Raw genomic sequence first — 22479 nt, 5'->3', positions numbered from 1 at the left:
TTGGAGGAGCTGTCAAGAGTGTGTGTATACGGTAGTCTTCGCGCTGGCGTGGCTGCTTTAGAGTGCCTCATTGTTGCGAGGGGGAAACATCCTACGATGACTCGGTGGGATATACGTCATGTAAGAGGAATTGTCAGGCAAGCAAGCAAAGGATTCATGGGAATCGGTTTGCTGGAAACCGGTTCCCCCCAAAAAACGGTTTTCGATTCCCATCCCTACTGGTGAGTCAAGGTACTGCTGAGTTCTAATGTACATGGAAATTTCTTTCAAGTGAAGATACAAGTTGTATTTGTTCTGTTACTGCGCTTGTACCTCAAAACATGCATATCTCAAATCATCTTTCCCAGTGACATGAATGGAAACGTTAATCCGTTACAGCACCCACAAAAAAGCAACAACAAAAAAGTATTTTATTATTGTTTTTTTTTTTAAATAAGGAAAATAGCACTATTATACTTTATAAAAACATTGTGACGGCAATATGATACAAAGAACGGGAGACTTTCTGCATCATAAATTTCATGTCGCAATTCAATTCATTGTGCTTCTGGTGTGCTAGCCTTGGCCACCAGGAGGCAGTATAATTCATAGAATAGTTCTTCTTCTACTGGTTTAAAAGTAACTCAGATAGATAGATAAATAGATAGTTTTGACTATCTATCTATCTATCTATCTATCTATCTATCTATCTATGATTGAATGAATTAATGAATCTCCCATTCACATTTAATAACCGTTGTTGTCTTTTATTATGAGAGGTTGATGAATATGTGAGCCCTGAGGGAAGCTTTTTTTTGGGGGGGGGGGGGGGGGGGGGCTTTTCTCTCAGGTGAATGGCTTTTTGCTGAATCAGGCCCAATCCTGCTAAGTTTTGTGGCTGCGTACTGCTTAGCATAATAGCAGTGAGCAGTATACTGTAAATGCAAATATTTCCACACTGTATATGTGGCGTAATGTGTCATAGAAGACTCCTTTTGCTTTCCTTGAGGTAAAATGAAAACCACCCAAAGGAGAGCCAATTGCTCATTTCGCGTCTCTCTCTCTCTCTCTATCTCTCTCTCAGAAAAAATGTCTGCACAAGATGAACTACAATCGTAGAACATCTGCTAGGCTGAATGTGCATGCAGGAACACCCCCCCCCCCCCCCCCCCCCACACACACACACACACACGCGCGCGCGCACTCTGGGGGCTCATTAGCGTGGGTGCGTGGGTTTAGAAATTCATCAAGTTTGCTCAAGCGCCCCCTCCCTCTCCCCTGCCAGATGTTATAGGGAATTAACGTTATGCCACACTGTATATAAGTTCATCGATCTGATGGTGACGTCATTGCTATAGATGCACTTCACACATATTTAAGTTTAAATACTTGTCTGACAAGAAAAAAATGTTTCCAATATCTTAGTCAAAGGTTTATTTTGCCATTCTCTTTTGACGTCTTTTTTTATATATATATATATATATATAGTGACGTCATTCCCATAGGATGACAAGAGTAACGAGTTTTAAAAAGAAATTATTTTTTTTTAGATCGGGAAAAAGTCAAAAGTCAAGCAGAGATACCTTTAAATTTACTTAAGTAGAAAGTATTTCGTTACTTTAATTCCACTTAACTCCAGCACCGTAACGAAAGCTTGAAATAGTCACGTCACGTATTAAGAGTAGTATATCCTACTTTCACTCACTTCCTGCTCGAATACCTGCAGGCTATATGCCCTTGTATAATTTGGGGTAGGGTGGGGGGGTTCGCTCAATGGAAATGCCTCTTAAAGGGGGCCAATAGAGGAATAATTGCATTGGCAAGACAAAGCCATTGTGTTTAACGTGCTAATGGCTTTGCATGACAAAAAGGGCGCACATAAAGAACGCCACGTTCGTCACAGGAAGAACGCACCACGTGCACCGAAGGTGTTTTTATATTCAGCAGCCCGCTGGAGGTGAACTAAATCGAAGAGCGCGTCATCAACGTAATCCGCGCTGTCAAGCAATTACAACTTGCATATTGTGTGTGTTTTATGAAGTCATGTTTTCATCTCTTGCGATGATGCGTTTCATGCCATCCGGTTTATGTCAATAAAATTGTACTCTTGTTGCATATTTGGGGACAGTCCAAATTGTTGACTGAAGATTCGAGTCCGAAGAAGCCCCAAAAATTGCAGATTAAAATATTTACATTTCTGAACTATATTGAAAAACAAATCATGTCATACGGAAGCGTATTGCAGTCACTTGAAAATAAATAAATAAATAAATAAATAACCTTCTGTTTTTCTGACTATTTTTTTTGTGGAGCTTTATTTTTTTGAGTATTTTTTCTGTTCTTCTGAATATTTTTTTTTCTGTTTTACTGAATATATTTTTCTGTCATAAAAAAAATATTCAACAAAAACAGGGAACAAAATTACTCAGAAAAACAGGAAAAAAACATCCAAAAAAAATTATATATATATATATATATATATATATATATATATATATATATATATATATATATATATATATATATATATATATATATATATATATTCCAAAAAACAGTGCACCAAGTTCTGCTTTTCCGGTGTTTTTTATTTCTTTATTTTATTAAAATTATTATTATTATTATTATTATTGTTATTATTATTATTATTATTATATTATTATTATTATTATTTTTATTTTTATTTATTTTTTTATTTTTTTTACCTCTGAACTCCAAGTGACTTGTTGCAGACCACTGGGCGTTGAAGTCACAGGGCGACCATCGTGTTACTCCCACCTCAAATATATAAAATGTTCAGTAAAACAGAAAAAAAATATTTAAAAAAAGAAAAGTAAACACTTAAGAAAACAATGATCCCTCAATTTTTTATTTATTATTATTATTATTATTATTATTATTTTATTTTATTTTATTTTATTTTATTTTATTTTATTTTATTTTATTTTATTTTATTTTATATATAGAAGTGGATGCAATACGCTTCCGTAATGTCAGGAGTTATAATATTTCCACAATATTTTTTTAACACTTGTCCACGAGCCTGGTAGCACTTAGCATAACTTTAGCCATGTAATATATGAATGGTTATTAATTAATTAGCCTTAGCTGCAAACTCACTTGGTGTTTATTAAGCCCCAGTTTGTCTCTTTATGTGTGCTTTAATTTTTCTTGAATTCAAAACATATACACACTAAATATGTCAGTAAGGGATTATTAGGAAATGTCATTATAACCAATTTTATACCACGTTATTCATATATGAAGATGTAAGGTCTTTGTCGTTCCTTGGTGTTGATATTGGGACTCTCTGAAATGTTTGCCCACATGTCACGCGGTCACAGATCAGCTGCTTAAGTGCCCTTGAGCGTTATCATGCATCTTTGCCAGCTTTCGAATCCCAACAAACCGTCGCTTGGACGTTCACTTCAAGAAAACAAAACAGAAACAAGAAGGTCGCACAAAGAGTGTATATATATATGCATGTTGTGTTTGCATTAATTGATTGGCCGTCTCCATCCAGGGGCGCGTGTGTGTGTGTGTGTGTGTGTGTGTGTGTGTGTGTGTGTGTAGGTGTGTGTGTGTGTGTGTGTGTGTGTGCGTGGCTTGCGTGACAAAGGGCGTTGGGGACCTGCTTGCGTCGGGTGATCCTCTTATAGCGCGCTCCTCTTCCGCTTAGCCAGCAAATACTCTTCACTGGGAGGGGAGGGGGGAGGGTGAAGGTGGGTAGTCTAGAGGGGAGAGGGCGGAGGCGTAGTAGTGTGTTGGAAGAAGGGGGGGGTGACCAATCAATCCGTTATCAAACTTCAGCCGGTAAAATAGTCAGTGGCAGACCCTCACTCACTCCCTGCCAACAGACAGCTCCATCATCCGGGTACTACCCATGATGCAACCCAAACCTTGTGAGGGAAGACTGTAAACCCGAGACAGACAAGCACATGCGCGCTGCAGCATTCGCTTCGCCTTTACGCGCATGCTTTCTAATCCATTATTGAGAATCAAGTTCAAGCCTTTCATGTGCATGTGTGCGGGTGTGTTTTCCCTCTCTCACTTTCTCGGCTTTGCGTCTCCCATGCATGCTCCACTTTCTCGTGATGTATCGACATCGGTTCTCTCGATTGGAGACGCGCGTGTTGGCTGTCGGTTGCGCGCTCACGTATGTTTGTTTTCCTCATGCAGCACAATCCCTCTCAAATTAACTCGCGCTAATGGCATCTTTGCGCCCGGATTTGTCTCCGTGATAATGCGGGTCAGAGTGCAGCCATGCAATCCTGCGGAATGACGAGAGGCGGGCGTGTAAAAAAAAACAACAAAATAAAACAAAACAAAAAACAACAACAACAAACGCGTACGTAAAAACGCAGCCATCTATTCTCGCTCTCTCCGGCAAGCCTTGTCTCTCTTATTTGACGTCACCGCGTGTGAGAGGAGGAACTTGAAATGTGCGACTAGACGAGCATGCAGAGCCGGGAGGGAGGGAGGGAGGAAAGGGGGAGGAGGTGGGAGTAAGGGGGCTGAAAGAAAAGAAATCAAAGGAATGATCGCGCTTGCGCAAAAGTGGGAAGGAAAAAAAAGTGAATCAGTCTTCAAATATGGCTGATGAGGATGCTGAACATTTTTTTAAGCTGTAAAAAATGCTCATTAATGGTTTTGCAGCGAGTACATGAGGAAAGTCACTTTGGGTGTGTGCATGGGAGACTTTTGTCACCTCGTTTGACGGCCACGCGCGAGAAGCATGAACGAAATCCTTTGAATGAATAGTCAAAACAAAACAAATCAACTTTCCCCGCGTGCATGCGCAACTTTGAGGTGAAATGGAAGGTCTGTGACGTCACGACGAGTGCACGCAACACAAGCCATGAGACACTAAAATGGCGCCTCCCTTATTGGTGTCAAGTTCAAGTGACTCCTCGCAGACTGACGCCACTAGCGAGCACATATACAAACATGCTGCTAAGAATATAAGAACAGCAAAATAATCATCGGGGAAGAGGCTCGTTTGCACAAGGTTTTGCTTTTAATTCCAGTCCAAAAAAAAGAAAGAAAGAAAATGAAATGCAAATCACATTTGGTGCCTTAAAAGAACGAAATACACAGTAGCCTTGAAAATCCCAATTTTGCTATTGGCGGTGTGTATTAGCTTATGCAGGCTAAGGCAAAAAAAAAAAAAAAAAAAAAAACGTGGCGCCTGCTCGTGTGTAACATTTGCTTTGCCTCAGTGTGGCACAGTGACACATTTCATGACTAAAACATTTTTTTAAATATCTTCTCCTCCTCGTCGAAATATGACCCAGAACGTGTTACATCACATTCTCGCTGTTTTGTTTTTATTTTGTTTTGTTTTATACAGACGATATTTGTACATTTTTGCCAAGTGGATGAGGGGCGGGCGTAAGAAAAAGTATTTGTTTTTTTTTAATTAAGGTATAGAAAATAGCATATAAAACATATACTCCTTAAATTATTTCATTAAATAAACGTATTTCATATCAGTGTCACGAGGTACCGTTTTTTCTTTTGTACATTTTATTTTCAAAGTTAGTGCTGGTGGTCTGAAATTGATCTCACAATAAACTTTGTGTCTGCATAATATTGAAATCTTGAGAAGATGGTTACAATGATGGTTACAATGCAACGCTGTAACTCTTTTTTTTTTTTTTTAAAACCCCTCAAAAGAAAAAGTCCCACATAGAGCTAAAATTCCTTTCACTATAGATTTTTTTTTTTCCAACACAAAAAAATGCCATCTGGACAAGTTACTCACATATTTTAAACAAAAAAAAACAAAAAAAACAAAAACAGGCATCATCAAACTGCTCTATATGCAAACACCACAACAGAGAACACGCTTAGTTTTTCCACAAGAAGAATTTTTTACGTTGAAAACAATGCAAGCTGACAGACGAAAAAAAAACCTTGTTTTTTGTTTTATTTCTTTTCTTCTCGTGACAGTTCCATTTTTGCCGATGCACACATTTAAAAACATACTTCCACAAAGACACTGCTGGAACTATTCTTTAAAAATAATAATAATAATAATAAAATAAAATAAACAAAATTTGGGTCTGGACTCCCAATTTGGAAATTCTGCACCTTGATTTGGAAATCGGCACACACTCGTCAGTAATACAAAGAGTGCAATTATTTTTTTCTCCCAATGCTACAGATTTGACATCTATGTCTGATTCTAGAAAAGTAAAATATACAAAAGCAAAGTTCAAAATCCCCCCCCATCCCCAAATAAAAATATCCACACAAGCGTTTTATAGCTTCTCAGCTGAACTCCCTCCTCCAAGGTCACACATGTACATGTCAATGGTCTCATAAAGAAAATATGATGGGGAATATCTCGTATCATATATAGACAAATCCATAATATCCATATAGACTATTTATTATTCGATGCAAATAAGACACGTGTAGGCCTACTGGTTTAAAAAAATGAAAATAAAAGAAATGAAAAGAGAAAAAGGATACAATCGCCATGTTGGAGCTTTTCGTTGTTGTTGTTGTTGTGAAGCTGAGCCCAAACTGTACAGTTGTTAGAAAAGAAAAAAAACATTTCCATAAATATCATTTCCCCCCCCCACCCATAATTAAATTATACAAATTGATAAATATGGCATCATGGATATGTATTTACAACGGCATATTAACAAAAGGCAACGTTATTATATTCAACGGCAACAATCGTATAACCTAATACCACATTTTTTTTTCTGCACCCGAAAAAACGGACGATGACGACAGATTCGACCCCATCAAACAAGGAAATACATTCACGAGTATAATATTTATTTAGGATTTTTTTTTCTTTTGTAATCTTTTAAACTGTGTTCAAGTTCATGACAACAAAAAAAAAGACTTTGGCACGTTTTCTTAAGACTGAAAGTTCCAACAATCAATTTGAAGGGGCGACTTGCTGCCTGCATGACACCCTTTTTTTTAATGTATAATATAAAACAGAGTGAAATAATCCTCCCTTTTTATTATTTTAATTTTTAAATAAAATTTTGAGAAAATACATAAAATTAAAAATAAATCATTTTTTTCCATCCTGAAATTTTTTTTTCAACAAAAAGGGAAAACAAAACAAAACAAAACACAATGACGTCATCTGAGAGAGTATTTTCTCTGTTTCCATTTATTTTCACGAGAATCCCTTCAAACTGCGGAATAAAAAGTCCAACTTGAGTTAATCCTGAGCTCGGACGTGGCCCGCCTGCTTTGCTTCTGCTTGTCCTGTTTTCTTCGTGTGTGTGTGTGAGTGTGAGAGTGTGTGTGGAGTCAGGAAAAGTCTTTTCGTTGTTGTTTTTTTTTTTTTTAAATCCATCCAAGTTGGGCCGCTTGCTTGTTGTCGCCCCTCAAACGTACCATTCGTTAAAGTTGGGCGCCAGCCCCTCGCTGTGTCCGGATGTGTTCTGCGCGGCTGACGGCGGCGTTTTTGTCGGGTCTTCGCTGGAGGCCGAGCCCAGAACCGGCGGCGTGGACGACTCGTATCCGGAACTTGCTGCCGGGGACGACTCGGACCCTTGGGACTCGTGGACCTTGGAAACCGGAAATCAAATGAATAAAAGCGTTTGAATGAAAGCTAAATTGTAAACAAACAAAGAGGGCAGGGCGATTTAAGACGCGTTATCGCGCCTGCGCGCGCTAATTTGTTTGGGTGAACGATTACCTTCATGTGTTTCCTGAGAGAGCTGGGGTGCGTGTAGGACTTGTCGCACACTTTGCAGATGTACGGCTTGTCGGACGTGTGCACGTGCATGTGCTTCTTCCGGTCGCTGCTGTTGGCGAAGCGGCGGTCGCAGCCGTCGAATTCGCACTTGAACGGCTTCTCACCTGACAGGGGGGAGGGGGGGGAGGGGGTGACAAGCTCATGTCATAGACGGGCGTAAACACATTCACGCACGCGCGCGCGCAAGCGGCGACTGTGCGGCGTTATTATATAACTAACAGCCTAACCTACATTTGGGGCTAAACGCCGCTTCTGTGCAGCTTTTATTTATTCATCGCGTCGACTCGCACGTTCGTAAACACTGAAGCAACAGTTTACAACTCCACTCCGACTGTGCACGAGCGAACCCGCGCGCACACACCCGATTTATAGCAGAAAACACACACTACACTCTCGGCGTCGCATCGGCGCTTACCCGTGTGCGTCCTTTTGTGGATTTTCAAGTTCTCCGAGCGCGCGAATATTTTGCCGCAGCCCGGGAAGGGGCACGGGAAGGGCTTCTCGCCCGTGTGCACCCGGATGTGGTTGACGAGTTTGTACTTGGCCTTAAAGGACTTTCCCTCGCGGGGGCAGTCCTCCCAGAAGCAGATGTGGTTGCTCTGCTCGGGCCCGCCGACGTGCTCCATGGAAACGTGCGTGACCATCTCGTGCATGGTGCTGAACGTCCTGTCGCACGTCTTCTTGGGTCTGTTCATCTGGTGCTCGTCGATCCACTTGCACGACAGCTCCTGCTTGATGGGCTGCCGCATGTAGCGGAAGAAGGCCCCCGGCCCGTGGTGGCTGGGCACGTTCATGCCCATGTTCATGTTGATGGGGTGGTTGTAGTTGTGCAGCTGCGCCGCCGCCGCGTACGGGTCCGGGCGCGGGCTGGCCACCGGCCGGTACGGGTCGGCTCGGCCGAAGATGTCCCCGCGCAAGCCCAGATGCATCTGGCCGTTGACGACGTGTCCGCTCGGCGACGGGTGGCTCACCCCTTGCTCGTGGAGTCCGGGGAAGAGCAGATGTCCCGGGTTGTCCGCGATGCCCGGCGGCCCGTGCAGGCTCCCGGCCGAGGCGGCGGCGGCGGCGGCGAACAGCCCGTGTTGCGCGCCCGGCGCCGCCGACTCGCCGTGCACGCCGCGGTTCCGGAAGAGAAAGTCCCGCGTGGAGTTGAAGGCCCCCCCGCCGTACGAACCGTGCACCTGGCCGCCGCCGTGCGCGTGTCCCAGCGCCGCCGCGTAGCCGCTGGCTTGCGGGGTGAAGGCTGACGTCTGCCCCGAGGCGATGTCGTGGCCCACCGGGCTGATTTTGAACGCCGCCGAGTGCGACGGCTCGCTGAACGGGTTGAGTCCCAGGCTCGCGTCCCTGTTGCCGATGTCGTGGTGCCTGGGCGCCCCGAAGCCGCCCACTCCTAGCGACGCGAACTGCGGACCGCTATCGAGCAGCATCGTGAGCGTGGGAGGGGGCAAAAAAAAAAAAAAAAAAAACTTAGGAGGAAAGGAATTTAAAATCCAGTTTAGCGGAGCGCGCCGCGCCGAGATTTGCCGCACCGCCAAAAAGAAAGAAAAAAAACAACCTAACCCCCAAAAATGAGCGCCCCGAAAACGGGGAAGAATCCTTCTCAAGAGTTGGGAGGAATGTGCAAAACTCCCGTCGAGCGCGCTCCGTGAGAACCGGGATCAAACTTTCCCCCCCTTTCCAGGCGAATGATGTCCTTGGACTGATAAAGTCAATCACTCACTCCCAGAACATAAATGAACTCGGGAGGCAGAGCTACGACAGCCAATCGCGGGGCGAGTCCCCGACTCACACGTGACCCGCAGCCAGGCCGCTAATTGGCCGGATTTGCGGTGATTGGCAGCCCTGCCTATTGAAGATGGCAGCTCGTCTCGGACGCCTCCTTTTGATTGGCTCTCGCCGGTTTTATTTTGCAGGTAAATGCGAGCTTTTGGAGCTCGCAGCGTCAGTGGAAGGGGGGGGGGGGCAACGCGCAAGCTCCGACCCAACTCGGACCCGCCACCGCGGGTGCCGAACTACTGAGGGACGCTGTATTACGTAATAGAACACGCGAGGCAAGACGCCTGAATGGAAACGATGAAGAATGAATAACTAGCGAGCTTTGTTTTGATGCAAAGCAATCAGGTGTTGCCTTCAGGGACAATATGAAATGATACGATTTTCTCATACTGTATAGCTTCTTTCTTTCTTTCTTTCTTTCTTTCTTTCTTTCTTTCTTTCTTTCTTTCTTTCTATCTCTATCTATCTATCTATCTATCTATCTATCTATCTATCTATCTATCTATCTATCTATCTATCTATCTATCTATCTATCTATCTATCTATCTATCTATCTATCTATCTATCTATCTATCTATCTATCTATCTATCTATCTATCTATCTAATCAACTTGATTTTGCTGGCATAAATCCAGAATGTAGCTTTCTTGAAAGGATCTTAAAAGAGGTTTTTGGGAGTTGGGGGTTGGTAGGTGGGTTTGGGGGGGGGATTTTTTTTCTCTCTCCTCTCAATAGGGTGTAAGACGGAGGGGGGTGGGGATGTTGGGGGGAGTTTGCTGAAGGGAGGGTGTGTGTGTGTGTGTGTGTGGAAATAAAAGACAGACAGAAAGATGGCAGTAATTGTAATATCCTGCGATTTTTTTTTTTTTTTTTTTTTGGTCTTTGCCAAAAAGAAAAAAAAAAACCCGGGAGGGTGTGCAGCATTGAGCGAGTTTCAGAGGGATACTGCTGACTCTCTGCAGGACACATACAATCTGATCAAGTTCAGAGACGCGTTGAGTGCTTCAAGCGGCGCTTTTTAACCGGCGAGCCTTTCACATGCCCCCCCCCCAACTGCCCCCCCACCCCATGCACACATACTCCCTCAATCTGTCCCATGCAGGAAGGAGCTCCTGCACATTCTTTATTTTTTAAGGGGGCTCTCCCTGTACCCCCCCCCCCCCAAATCAAAAAAAGTCTTCCAAATCAGCCCCTTCATTTCTCGTCGTGCCCTCATCCCATCATCATCATCATCCATCCACTCTCCACAACTTTTGCCTGCACCCCCCCCCACCCGCTCATATCACACAGCAGAGGTGAGTTGTCTGACTTTTTTGGCATGACAGTGAAGGCAGCATGCGTGCGTGATAGATGTACAGTATAGTTGCGGGGCGGGGCTGCATGCGCGTGTTTTTTTTTTTTTTTTGGGGGGGGGGGGGGGGGGGTGAATGCTCGAAGTTGGCACTTTGTAGCTTTTTAGCGCAAAAACTGCAACAAGCAGAACGTGAGACACGCACGCACGCACACACTCACGTTTGTTTCTCGTCCCGCGGACACGCGCATGCGCTTCACGCACGCTGGTTAAATTCGCCGATTTACGGCGACCTTTTTTGAACCCTCGCGAGTGACGAACAAGCTGCTGAAAGTTCTCCGTATTTTATTGCCTTGTTGGCTGCATGTGCGCGCTCACGAGGCCATGCACGCGCGCTCGTGCTCCCGGGGAGATGAAATATTAGGAGGGGGGAAAAATATGGCTTTCGGAAGATGTGACAAACGGAAAGCAACTAGTGCCTCGACTTGTTACAATTTAACAGTTTTTTTTTTATTTCCTGAGAATGAAAATTAAATTTTATCCACTTTTGAACTTTATTGCAGAACATTTAAACAAAGCTGGAAAACAAAATGGCGAGATAAATCAAATGGACGATGCTGTAACATTCTTTTCATTAAATTGATTTTTCTCTCTATTTTCTTTGATTAAATATTTTCCCTTCATATTTTAATTTCTTTCCCTGGAATAAAAAAAAAAAAAAAAAAAAAAAAAAGCCTTTCTCCACAATTTGAGCACGCAGCAAGTGTACTAATGACATCGTGTAATATTATATAACATTCTTAGCACGGGTGTGCTGTGTGTAATTTGATTATTTTTTGTTATCTTGGCTCGGGATTACCTCATTCTCACGGCCGGGCCGAATGTGGGGTTGCCTCATTGGTTCTAAACTATAATCTGCTCCCCCACTGAGCATGCGCGCCATATATGACAATATTGCAGCCGCGGTGCAATAATCGAGTGCACACCTCACGTGAGAGGGCAGGCAGGACAATCGATCCATTCAATGGTAAAGCCACATTTTGTTTTGCATTTACAGTAGAACTTTTAGTTGACATTCATTTCAGAAATTGGCAAATATTTCCTTGCTTGACAAAAATTGGATTTAGGTAGCAAAGTTTGTGCTTTTTATGTAGCCAAACTGTGCTTTTATAGCTGCACAAAAGGACTTGTACATATAATTTAATCTAATTTAATTGCACAATTTTGTGGTGGATATATATATATATATATATATATATATATATATATTTATATATATATATATGACAATGCTATTCAGAAGTGAGTTTTGTGGTGTATTTTATTGAAATGAAAAAATCCATGCCAGGTCATATTTATTTATTTTTTCCAGTACAGACAGGCCACATAGTGTACAGTTGTGCTGAACGAATGCAATGTTCCGTGAGCTTCATTGTTGTCTGGACTATTTGCATGTTTTTGTTGTCGTGCTGCCTAATCCGCACTCCCAGGCTGTGTTCACATCTCCAACAAGCGAATTGTCGTCTTGTTCGCCTTCTCTTTTCAAAGCGTTTTGGATTTCCGGCAATATTCCCACAAAATGATGATGCCATTTTGGCTCACTTGAATTTGCCGTACAGTAATTAGCATGGACCATTTGCATCCTGTCTTCTTTTGCTTCCCTGGAGGCTGCTAGTGCTTTGGCCAAATTTTGACAGCATGCATGGCTTGTCATGTAGTATCCACGTTAGCTTTGTTTACATTTGATCTCGTTTGCTGAAGAGCAAGCTGATGAATCGGGTTTGCACTTGTAATGACCACTTTTATATTCGATCGCATCATGATGTGCATCGTCACATTTAAGTGTTGCTATACGTGCCACTAGCATACTTGCTAGCATGTGCGCGCAGCTGTGGTGGTAAAGACACGATGTGGTCTTCATGACTGACTGCTTTTATTATGTTGACCTTTCCATGAAGTGCAAAGAGTCTCAAAATGTGGTTCGAGGGCTTTGTCTCCGCCAAGTTCAGTTCAGTTGTATTCAACTTGAACGTTCAATATGTTTGTGCTGGAACTTTACAAACTGTTTGTAGATATTTGTTTACAAAGAATTGGTTCATCGCGAGCGCTTTTGGTCATCTTTGTTCAACTGAATATTGTCCAAATTCATAGAATTGTAAATACTGTCAGATTTCTGTAGTTTTCCATCAAAGCAGACTGATTGTTTTTGTTTTCAAAATAAGACATTTGCAAACATCTGCTTTTACTTTGGAAAACAACGATCAACATTTTGGACAAATTTATGACAGATGTTTCAGATCAAACCTGTAACTGAAATATCATCTCCATGTTTGGGCATTTTCTGCACTGCCAATCTGAAATCATGTCCTATTTTTGAATAAAGGGAAAATCCAATTCATCAAAAATAACAATCCGCCGATGAATCAATTCTAGTATATAGTATATAGTCTAGTATAATCTAGTATATATATATATATAAGATTCCAGTTGCCTTGAATTTCAACATTTCTGGATGTGCTGGATGACTGAGAATTACCGTACACATGATGTAAAAAAACACAAATTAGAAAGCACATTGGTATTTTTTTTAACATTGATACTGTGACAGTAAGTTGAAAACATCAGAGGCAATTACTAGGCTAACAATATTGAAGCGCAGTACAAAATGTTGCAAAAGTATTAAATATACTTTTTTTTTTTTTAGGAATAAAACATTAGGGTGATAATAGTTGGAAAGCTGAGGATTTTTTTGGTGGCACTTATAATGAAAAAAAAAAAGTTGTGGCATCGCTGATGTAGTGGTTTTAGGCAGCTATAGTTTCTCACTTGATTTATGGAAGCATCTGTCTGCAAGTGGACTCACACACGCACACACACATGGAGGAATACTTGACACAATATTAAGCTGTCAGATACACAAACACACGCAAGTCAAGGCCAAATTGGCTAAAATGATTTGTAGTATAGAACATGGATGCATATTCCATGCAGTTGGGTCATTGGAAGAGGGGTGGGGAACCTGCAACCCGTGGGCCATATGCGGCCCATGAGAGCATTTGACTCGGTCTGTCAAGCAATTCTAAAAACTAATAAAACCTGAGGGAAAACCTTGGAAACATTTTGAGCACAATTGCTCATAAAATTCAATATTTTTGCTAATTTGTTCAATTGTTGTCTTTTTTTTTGTAATTAAATGTAATATAGCCCTCACAGTACTTTATCAAAAAAGGACCATGTAACATAATTAATTAATTGATTAATCTTGCAAAAACGAAATGGTGCATGTTTTCGTGACATGGTGTGAAAACCATGTGTGTGTTGTTGTCATCTGACTGATTTTTAACAATCAGTTCATAGATTGAGAAAGATGTTTGCAGTGTAAAAAAATAAATAAAATAAAATAAAAAATCACAACAGGTGTGACACAATTTTTTTCAAACACAAACAAGATACAAATGGAAAAATCTGAAACTGCGTGTTGAAGAATAAATAAAAAATAAATTGAAGTTGTAGATTATATTTCTGCAATTGTAATGTTCAACTATGTCAGTCAAAACGACAACACATTCAGATTTATTATTGCAGTATTGTGAATTAATTCAGATAAATATATAGTTTAAAAAAAAAGTAATAAATGTCAATTTTTTCTCCTTTCATAGACAAAAGGTGAAGATTGTTTCTCTATATTTGTTATTTATGTTCTGTGCAGCCCCTTTTAAAGCCAATGAATGGCCGACTGGAAGCTTTTTGCTTTTATTGCCCTTTAAGGACCTTCAACCTCGACTCATTTTCGGAAATACACGCGGGGTCAAAGGTTGACCAACCCTGGCAGTTCATTCCAATCACGTCTGCTACATTTTGTGGCCCCTTTGACGTTTGCTTTGTCACTGTCGAGGAACCTCTGCGGGTGACGTCATCATAAATGCAGGCTTGCGTTTATCATGCGTACCATAAACATGTCAACTCTGCCTGCCTCAGCACGGAGGAATGTCGACTATATTAAGCTATAATAGGCCTACAACAAATCAATATTTTCTGTTCGTCACGTGAGCTGATTACATAAGCGAGCTGTTGCAAGAAGAAAGTAGTCACTTTTCATGATTATTAATGAGTTGAATGATTGTGCAGCTCAAACATTGAACTATTTTCCATTTTTCACATACTTGGTGCTGTTTTGTAGCTAAAAACCGAGTGCATGCAGAAGATTTTTGCCCAACTTTCCATGTTTTGAAATGTCCTTCATTCACACGCTGGACACACGATGCATTTTTTTCCCCTCCCGGGGGTGTTCGAGGAATTAAAAAGCAAATTGTCTTGTGTTTTTGCTGAAGTCCTCTCCAATGAGCGGACCTCGCAGGTGATGAAGCTTTTTTTTTCTGCTCATGGTTTGTCTTGGTGGGCCAAGAAAAGCGCCCCGAGCAACATTTGGGGAGTATTGCTGGCACTTTTCAAAGCGTTTTCTCTGCTCCCATTTGAAAAGGGTGTCGTGCAGCGAGCGGCCCGCGTTGTGCACCCCCCCCCCCCCTCCTTAAAACAGACCCCAGTGGCTGTCAATCACGGCGCATTCCAGCCAATCCCAAAGCTCCCATTTCAAAAAGCCGCCGCGCCTGCTGCGCTTTTATATTTTGCGCCGCGGCCTGTTTGCGGGGGCACTTTTTACTACTAGCACGGTTATTGCCACAAATCAACACGGGCAAAAGAAAAGTGCATGCGGCGGGATATGCGACTCGCGGCAACTTTCAGCACTCCGGTGCGTCTTTCAGCGGCGGAGTTCACCGCCAACCGTTTCACGTGCAGATGATAAATGGCAATCTGGCAGCAGCAGCAGACATTTTGCAACAAAAAAACGTCCCGTCCCTCGCCTGTCCTCTCGCCTTGTGTGTGTTTTGTTGGCTTTTCAAATCATCTCCCTAAATTGCGATAAGCAAACTTTGCCCCCCCCTCAAAAAAACATGATGACAACAAGCCTGCAGGCGAGGTTGAGTGCAGGCTGCCCTCTCAACTCGGGGGAGAGGAGCGGCGAACCCAGCGTGGCGCTGCCACCTTTGGCAGCCGAGCACTGCACGGGACTCCCCACTGGCACTTCCTTAAAACTCTGCCCCTCGCACTCGTCGCGAGACTACCCCGAGACGAGGTCCACCACTGCATACGTTGACCACCCGCTCCCACACTTCGCCGAGCCGGCCTACTTGGAGCACGCCGGCCCCAGGGGCTTCCTCATCGGCGGCGGCGGCGGCGTGATGCCACCGGGCACCGAGCAGCTGGCGTCGGCGCGGGGCAACCACCAACATGGCGGCGGCGGGATGCCGGCGCGCTACCGCGACTTCGCGGCCGGCTGCAGGGACGCCAGAACCGGCGCCTTCTTCGCCAGCTACCAGGAGCTGCAGGCCTCCGGCGGCGAGCCCGGCCAGATGATGCTGCACGGGCTACCCGGCGACCTCCTCACCCGGGGCCCAAGGAGTCCCAAGGGGGCCGGCCAGCAGCTGGTCTCGCAGTTCTTGGGGCTCTACAAGCCCTTCGCTCACCGCGGCGCGTCCGGCGGTGGCGACGCGCTCCTCGGCAGGTGCGCCAAAGTCAAGAGCGAGCTGGTGTGCAAGTGGAGCTCGTCGGACGGGCCCTGCGGCAAGTCGGCGGCGCCGTGCTCCAGAGCCTTCGGGACCATGTACGAGCTGGTGAGCCACGTGACCGTGGAGCACGTCGGCGGAGCGGAGCAGGCCGAGTACGTGTGCCAGTGGGAGAGATGCGCCCGCGACCGGAAGCCCTTCAAAGCCAAATACAAGCTGGTCAACCACGTCAGGGTCCACACTGGGGAGAAACCCTTCCCGTGCCCCTTCCACGGCTGCCACAAGGTCTTCGCCAGGTCGGAAAACCTCAAAATCCACAAGAGGACGCACACAGGTTCGTTCCATGCAGCAATTTTCACGCAAAGAGGGGGGGGGTGGGGGGGGGATTTGGAAAACAAACTTGGCACTATATGGCTCTCCATAGGTTGTAAACTGCTTATTTATTCGTTTGTGAAGCTGTTAAGTCATTATAGAGGCTCGAGATGCACTTTTTATGGCCCCTCGTGCAACGTAAATGTTTATTAGCGTCGACTTGCCAAATAGTGACCCCCATTTAGGTCATTTGCGATTCTTCATTTACATATTTACATTATATATATATATATATATATATATATATATATATATATATATATATATATATATATATATATATATATATATATATATATATATCAAGTCTTGCACCCAATAGGCCAGCTGCAATTGGATGAGTCAATCAAGCAGTTTGGCGCCACTACTGTATATATAGGCTGCTGCTGCTGCTGCTGCTGCACTGCACGGGGGCCGCTCCCACTTTCATTCAAGTGAAATTATTAAATAAATCCCGGGACACCGGAGAGCTGGTGACGTGGCCGTTACGCGCTTGATGCGTGTGCCTCGCAGGGACCTTCCCCATCCCTCCCGTGCACAGCAGACATATCATGAGTGTGCATGGGCAAGAGAGGCCTGTACTCAAAAGGAAGACGCGGGTATTTATTTACAGATTAGTCCCCTTTATTAATCACGATGATCGATTATAATATTTTATTGTTCTTATTTATAACCTAATTATACGTGAGTATATAACCTTTATAGGCTATACGCAAATTTTGGACGATACGTTATAGTTTTTGTTTTCTTCTTTAAGGCATAAGCCGCTGCTGTGGGTTCATAATTAGGCTACATTGCAAAAATATACACGAGAATAATAATAATAATAATCATTGTTGTTGTTAACAAAGGAAGAAAATTACTAAATTTTTCATTTGCTTTTTTAATTCGGCTCTTTTATTTCAAATAACAAAAATAAAAGTTAATTAAGCTGATATTAATCACAGACTGAAGTGAATATACATAATAATAATAATAATAATAATAATAATAATAATTGTAATAATAATTTTAACAATAATAAAAATAATAACAAACAATAGTAATAATAATATAATAATAACAAATAATTACAATGATAATAGTAATAATAAATAATAATAATTATTAATAATAATTACAATAATAAAATAATAATAAGAAGAAGGAGAAGAAGAATCGGAATAATGATAGTAATAACAAACAATAGTAGTAATAATAATAATAATAATAAAAATAATAACAAATAATTAGTTATGACAATGATAATAGTAATAATAAATAGTAATAATAATAATAATTATTATTATTATTATTATTATTATTAATAATAATAATAATAATAATATTAATAATAATAATAATAATAATTAAAAACGAATGAAAAGCAAATATGCAATCATCTCTGTGTAAATTGTTTGCCCTAATGAAAGCAAGGAACGAACGACTTGGGCCCCATGCTGTGAGTCTTATATCCGGAAAGTACATTAACTGTCTCGTTTTTTTTTTATGATTACAATAAAAGTCATTCAGTTACAAGGCTCTATGAAACCGAATATGTATTTATGATTATTTGGCCCATGTGTGCAGTGTAGTCCAAGGAAGAAGAAGAAGAAGAAGGGGAGGGGGATCACATTGCAATAATTCTCTGTGCATGGCAACTGCGAGGCAGACGCATCAATGCAACTTGACCTACATTTCCAAGCGAAAGTCACCGCATCACTTGTTGCCAGCATCTTTTGGGGATGCTTGGATATGACAAGGCTGAAATATATAATATAGATCATAAAAACACTCGCACACACACACACACACACACACACACGCACACACCCCCACACACACAAGCAGGCCTACGCGAGTAATCGAAAGGTGACGTGAGGATAAAATGCACGAAACGGACAAAACATTAGGTACACCCGCACAATCCGTTCACATGCTGTCTTTGCAAAAAAAACAATTTTAATTGGCGGAACATATTTCTGCCTTATTTACACCAGGAAGGAAATGCGGTAGAAATTCCACCTCACCTCTCAGTCACGCTTTGAAAGCTGGCATGACGTCAGCGGGCCTAACCTCGCCCCCTCCCTTTCTGTCCGTGTGCACGTCCAGGTGAGAAGCCTTTCAAATGCGAATTCGACGGCTGCAGCCGGAGGTTCGCCAACAGCAGCGACCGCAAGAAGCACTCGCACGTCCACTCCAGCGACAAGCCGTACGCGTGCAAGGTGCGCGGCTGCGACAAGTGCTACACGCACCCGAGCTCCCTGCGCAAGCACATGAAGCTGCACTGCGGCTCCAAGGAGGCCCAAAGCGGCGCCCCAGTTGAAGTCTCGCATCCCGGCGGCTCCGAGTCCCCGCTGCTCAGCCCCTGCGTCCGAGACGCGCTGCAGGCCAGCTCCTTGTCCCCGGGGGGTCCGGACGAGTCCAGGTCACGTCGCCCCCTCGGGTTCGACAACAGGTCGCAGCCCCTGCTGGACGCGCTGTTGCTCCAGAGAGGCTGCTACGGGGCCGGAAGCAACACCGGAAGTGGCGGCGGCGGCGGGCCAAGCAGGGCCCAGTCCGCCCAGTACCACTGCGGCCAGGCCGGCCAGGCTTTCCAGCACCAGAATCCCTCGTGCAGGACTTTCCCGTCGACCCCGAACTTCCAGAAAGGCTTCGTCAACGGCTGGTACACGTGCCACAGTGGCGTCGACTCCTAATACGCGTCAGACTATCAAAGGACATTTCATTAGGTACACCTGCGCAATGCAATCCCGTTTCATAAGCACACTGATGAGCGCTTTCTTGCAGGTGTGCGTTTCTCCAGTCAAAGACTTCGATTCTTGATGTTCGATTTCAAATGGACGCAATTCGATTTAATCCAATTCTCAGCTGAGAGCGGGTGGAAATATGGAAAAGGTTTTATCATTTTTACATACTTGTCAGGATTGTGTCGATGTGGCATTTCCTGATTCGATAATCATATCGATTTATATTTTTAAGTGGAATGATTTGGTTGAATTCGATTCGAATCAGATTGGGATTTCCAATTCAAATCTGTTTTTGTTCCAGCTAACATTTGGGCTTTGGGTTCAATTTTGATGTCAATCAAACTCAAGGCCCGGGGGCCAGATCTGGCCCCCTTCACGTCATCTTGTGTGGCCCGCTAAATTGCTAATTATTTTCACTTTTAAATATGTTACATTAGTGTGAGCATTTTTTGTTACCAAATCCCAAGCTTACTAGTTTAACAAACTTGTCCTATTTTCCTTGACTTTTGACTTTTCAGATTCAAAATGTTTATTCGGCATACGCACATTAAAAACACAGCGGTTATGGTGAAAGATGGAATTCTTACTTTGCTAATTTCCCTCCACAGACTAAAAAAAAATAATAACAGAAGATGGAATCTGTAATTGATAAACAAAAAGCACAGTATCGGAATACTAGTCCAGTTAGTAGAAAACATGTTTATGCGCAAAGGATTTGGACATTTAAGTAAATTATTGAAGGTTTCAGAATTATTGCGCTGTGTAAACGTTCACGTGAGGAGGATTACCAAAGAAAAATGATACACTTCTTGGGTTTGGGTTTGCAGTTGTCTCTAAAGGAGAACTATCACCACAATGTGGACAAAAATGAGTTTGATGTCAATATTTGTTGAAAATAAGAAACATTTCAGTTTCTTTGCATTTTGATGAGGTTTAATTTCGTGTTTTTGTTTTGTTTTGTTTTTCCAAACAAGGTTGGAACAGTATACATCTCATGTAGTAGATGCAAGTACCTAAATGCGTATTTTTGGTTTGGGGACCACGTTTTGGTACTATACCGAGAACCAATTATGTTACGTGTTTTCTAAATAACTAACCAGGACCCAATATGGTTCTATATAACACCAATTGAGAAGCAGATAATCATTGAAGAGAACCATGAAAGCAGTAGTTCTCAAACTTTTTATTTTCACTGAATACCACATCAAAAAAAAAAAAAAAAGTCACCAAAATGTAGTAACCTTGTAGGCCTAAGCATTCATAAAAACAACAAAGTGGGTTTTATAATTCCTACAAAATATATTGAACAAAAAAAAAAAAAGGTTTACTGAACTAATGATTAAAACGTATGACACAGGTTGCATATATAATTTTTGTTTATTGAACAACCAACAACAGAAATACTGAAATTAAAATAAAAATATTTGAAAGAAAAATATTATTTCTTTTACATACGTGGTCATCATTAAGCACAGTGTACACATTCAAAAGTATAGGAAGAAGTAAAAACAAACAAAAAAAAACAACAAAAAACCTTATTTGAGTACTACATGTTTATAACCAAACCCTTAAAAAAATGCAAATGTACTGTTCTTAAATCTTATATAACTGGACTGTCCTTTAAACTGTAGTGGATAAAAAAAAAAAAAGTTTAAATAAGACACATGAAGCTTCACTGTAATGTTTTCATGACATGATTTGACTCATGCAAATTTGATTGATAATCAATTTAGTGTTTCTGAGAGACATCATGCAAAAACCATTTGTGGTACTTGTGGCACACTTTTGAGAGTCGTTTGCTCTCAATCACTATATTGTGATGCCTTAATATACATTTGGGACAGAACCAGCAATGAAGGCCAGCGGTGCTTTCAAGAAGCAGCAGTGCAAAACATCAACCCATGAAGCACCTTTATTCTTTTACAGTGGACCACTAAATGTATTTTTGTTTCGAAGCTCTTCTTGCATTTGACGTGTCCTACTGTGCAGGTGTACCTAATGATGTGTCCGGTGAGTGTTTGACAGCTCCAGCACTCTGTGTACCTTTTTTTTGTGCTGGTCGTGTTACATATTTAGTGAGAAGTTGTGAACCGTCTTATAATAATGCCCCCCACCCCTCCCCTTTTTTTTGTTTGCTTTGACACGCCCACTCCCACAGTGGGTGATGTCTATTTTTTTTTAAACCGTGTTCACGTCTATTTGTGGGCTGTCGTGTTTTTTTTTTTTTTTAAATCATCCTGGAATTACCTACTTCTGCCTTCCTATCTATGAATGTAAATCCTTGCTATATATGCGGGCAACTTTGAATGTAAATTATCTGTCAGAAACATTGTGTATTGCTATAAGATCCTTTTTTATTTTTTTTTTATTTTTATTATTTTTTTTTGTAAGAGCTCCTGCATCATTGTTCGTAGTGCGAGGCTCAAATTGTTTTCATCGAGTTGGTGTTCATCAGTTCAATGTCGGTTTAATTTCCACATTTGCGTGCAACGTGAGCGAGCATCCACTTGATTGTCATATAGCATAAAATTAGCATTCACTTTTACTGTGTACTCGACTGTACATATAAGCCTGTTGTATGTATTCTATATTTTATTAAAGTGTCTATATATTCTCTTTGATCAACTGTGCAGTTGTGGTCGAGTTCATTCATGTATTTGCTTATTTACCCCCCAGTGATACTCACGATTGAGTTAAAAAAAAAAAAAATGGCTTTCCGTTGTTGCTTTTGCCACGTTTCGAACCACGGACGTATAAGCGCCTTTAATTAGCTGCGCAGGAGAGTTGAGAAGCCATAAACAGTGACGTCATCACCACCACCGGCCACGTGCCGGTTGTTAATTGATGATTTGCAATTGTTAACGAAACAACCAGCAGACGTTATTTCTCTTCAAATTGTGCTTCCAATTGATCATTTACTAATTTCTCCCGCACACAAACGCACACTTTCAGCTCCTCACTTTGACTCTTAAAAAAAGGCTTTTAACCTTTAGAACTAAAATAACACAAGCATTTCAACTTGTGCTTCAC

The 22479-nt window shown here is 42.1% G+C and overlaps 2 protein-coding genes and 1 long non-coding RNA gene across 6 annotated transcripts in view; 2 read left to right on the top strand and 1 right to left on the bottom strand.

Moving 5' to 3' along the window:
• LOC144025959 (uncharacterized) overlaps window positions 1-22479 on the top strand; it is a 127275-nt gene that overhangs the window by 58094 nt on the left and 46702 nt on the right. The window lies entirely within an intron of this gene.
• On the bottom strand, window positions 5605-9424 carry zic3 (zic family member 3 heterotaxy 1 (odd-paired homolog, Drosophila)). The gene is made up of 3 exons (XM_077532684.1): window positions 8133-9424; window positions 7658-7821; window positions 5605-7526 (listed from the first exon to the last, which is right to left on the bottom strand). The coding sequence occupies exons 1-3, from the start codon at window positions 9142-9144 to the stop codon at window positions 7344-7346; spliced, it is 1359 nt and encodes a 452-aa protein (XP_077388810.1). The 5' UTR covers window positions 9145-9424; the 3' UTR covers window positions 5605-7343.
• On the top strand, window positions 15730-21828 carry zic6 (zic family member 6). The gene is made up of 2 exons (XM_077532371.1): window positions 15730-16682; window positions 18812-21828. Exons 1-2 carry the CDS (start codon window positions 15737-15739, stop codon window positions 19396-19398), a joined length of 1533 nt encoding a protein of 510 aa, XP_077388497.1. The 5' UTR covers window positions 15730-15736; the 3' UTR covers window positions 19399-21828.

The sequence above is a fragment of the Festucalex cinctus genome, chromosome 9 (assembly GCF_051991245.1).
Source record: "Festucalex cinctus isolate MCC-2025b chromosome 9, RoL_Fcin_1.0, whole genome shotgun sequence".
In the NCBI taxonomy this organism is placed as follows: domain Eukaryota; kingdom Metazoa; phylum Chordata; class Actinopteri; order Syngnathiformes; family Syngnathidae; genus Festucalex; species Festucalex cinctus.
The sequence above is the reverse complement of the archived record's forward strand: the minus strand, read 5'-3'. Positions and strand labels throughout refer to the sequence as shown.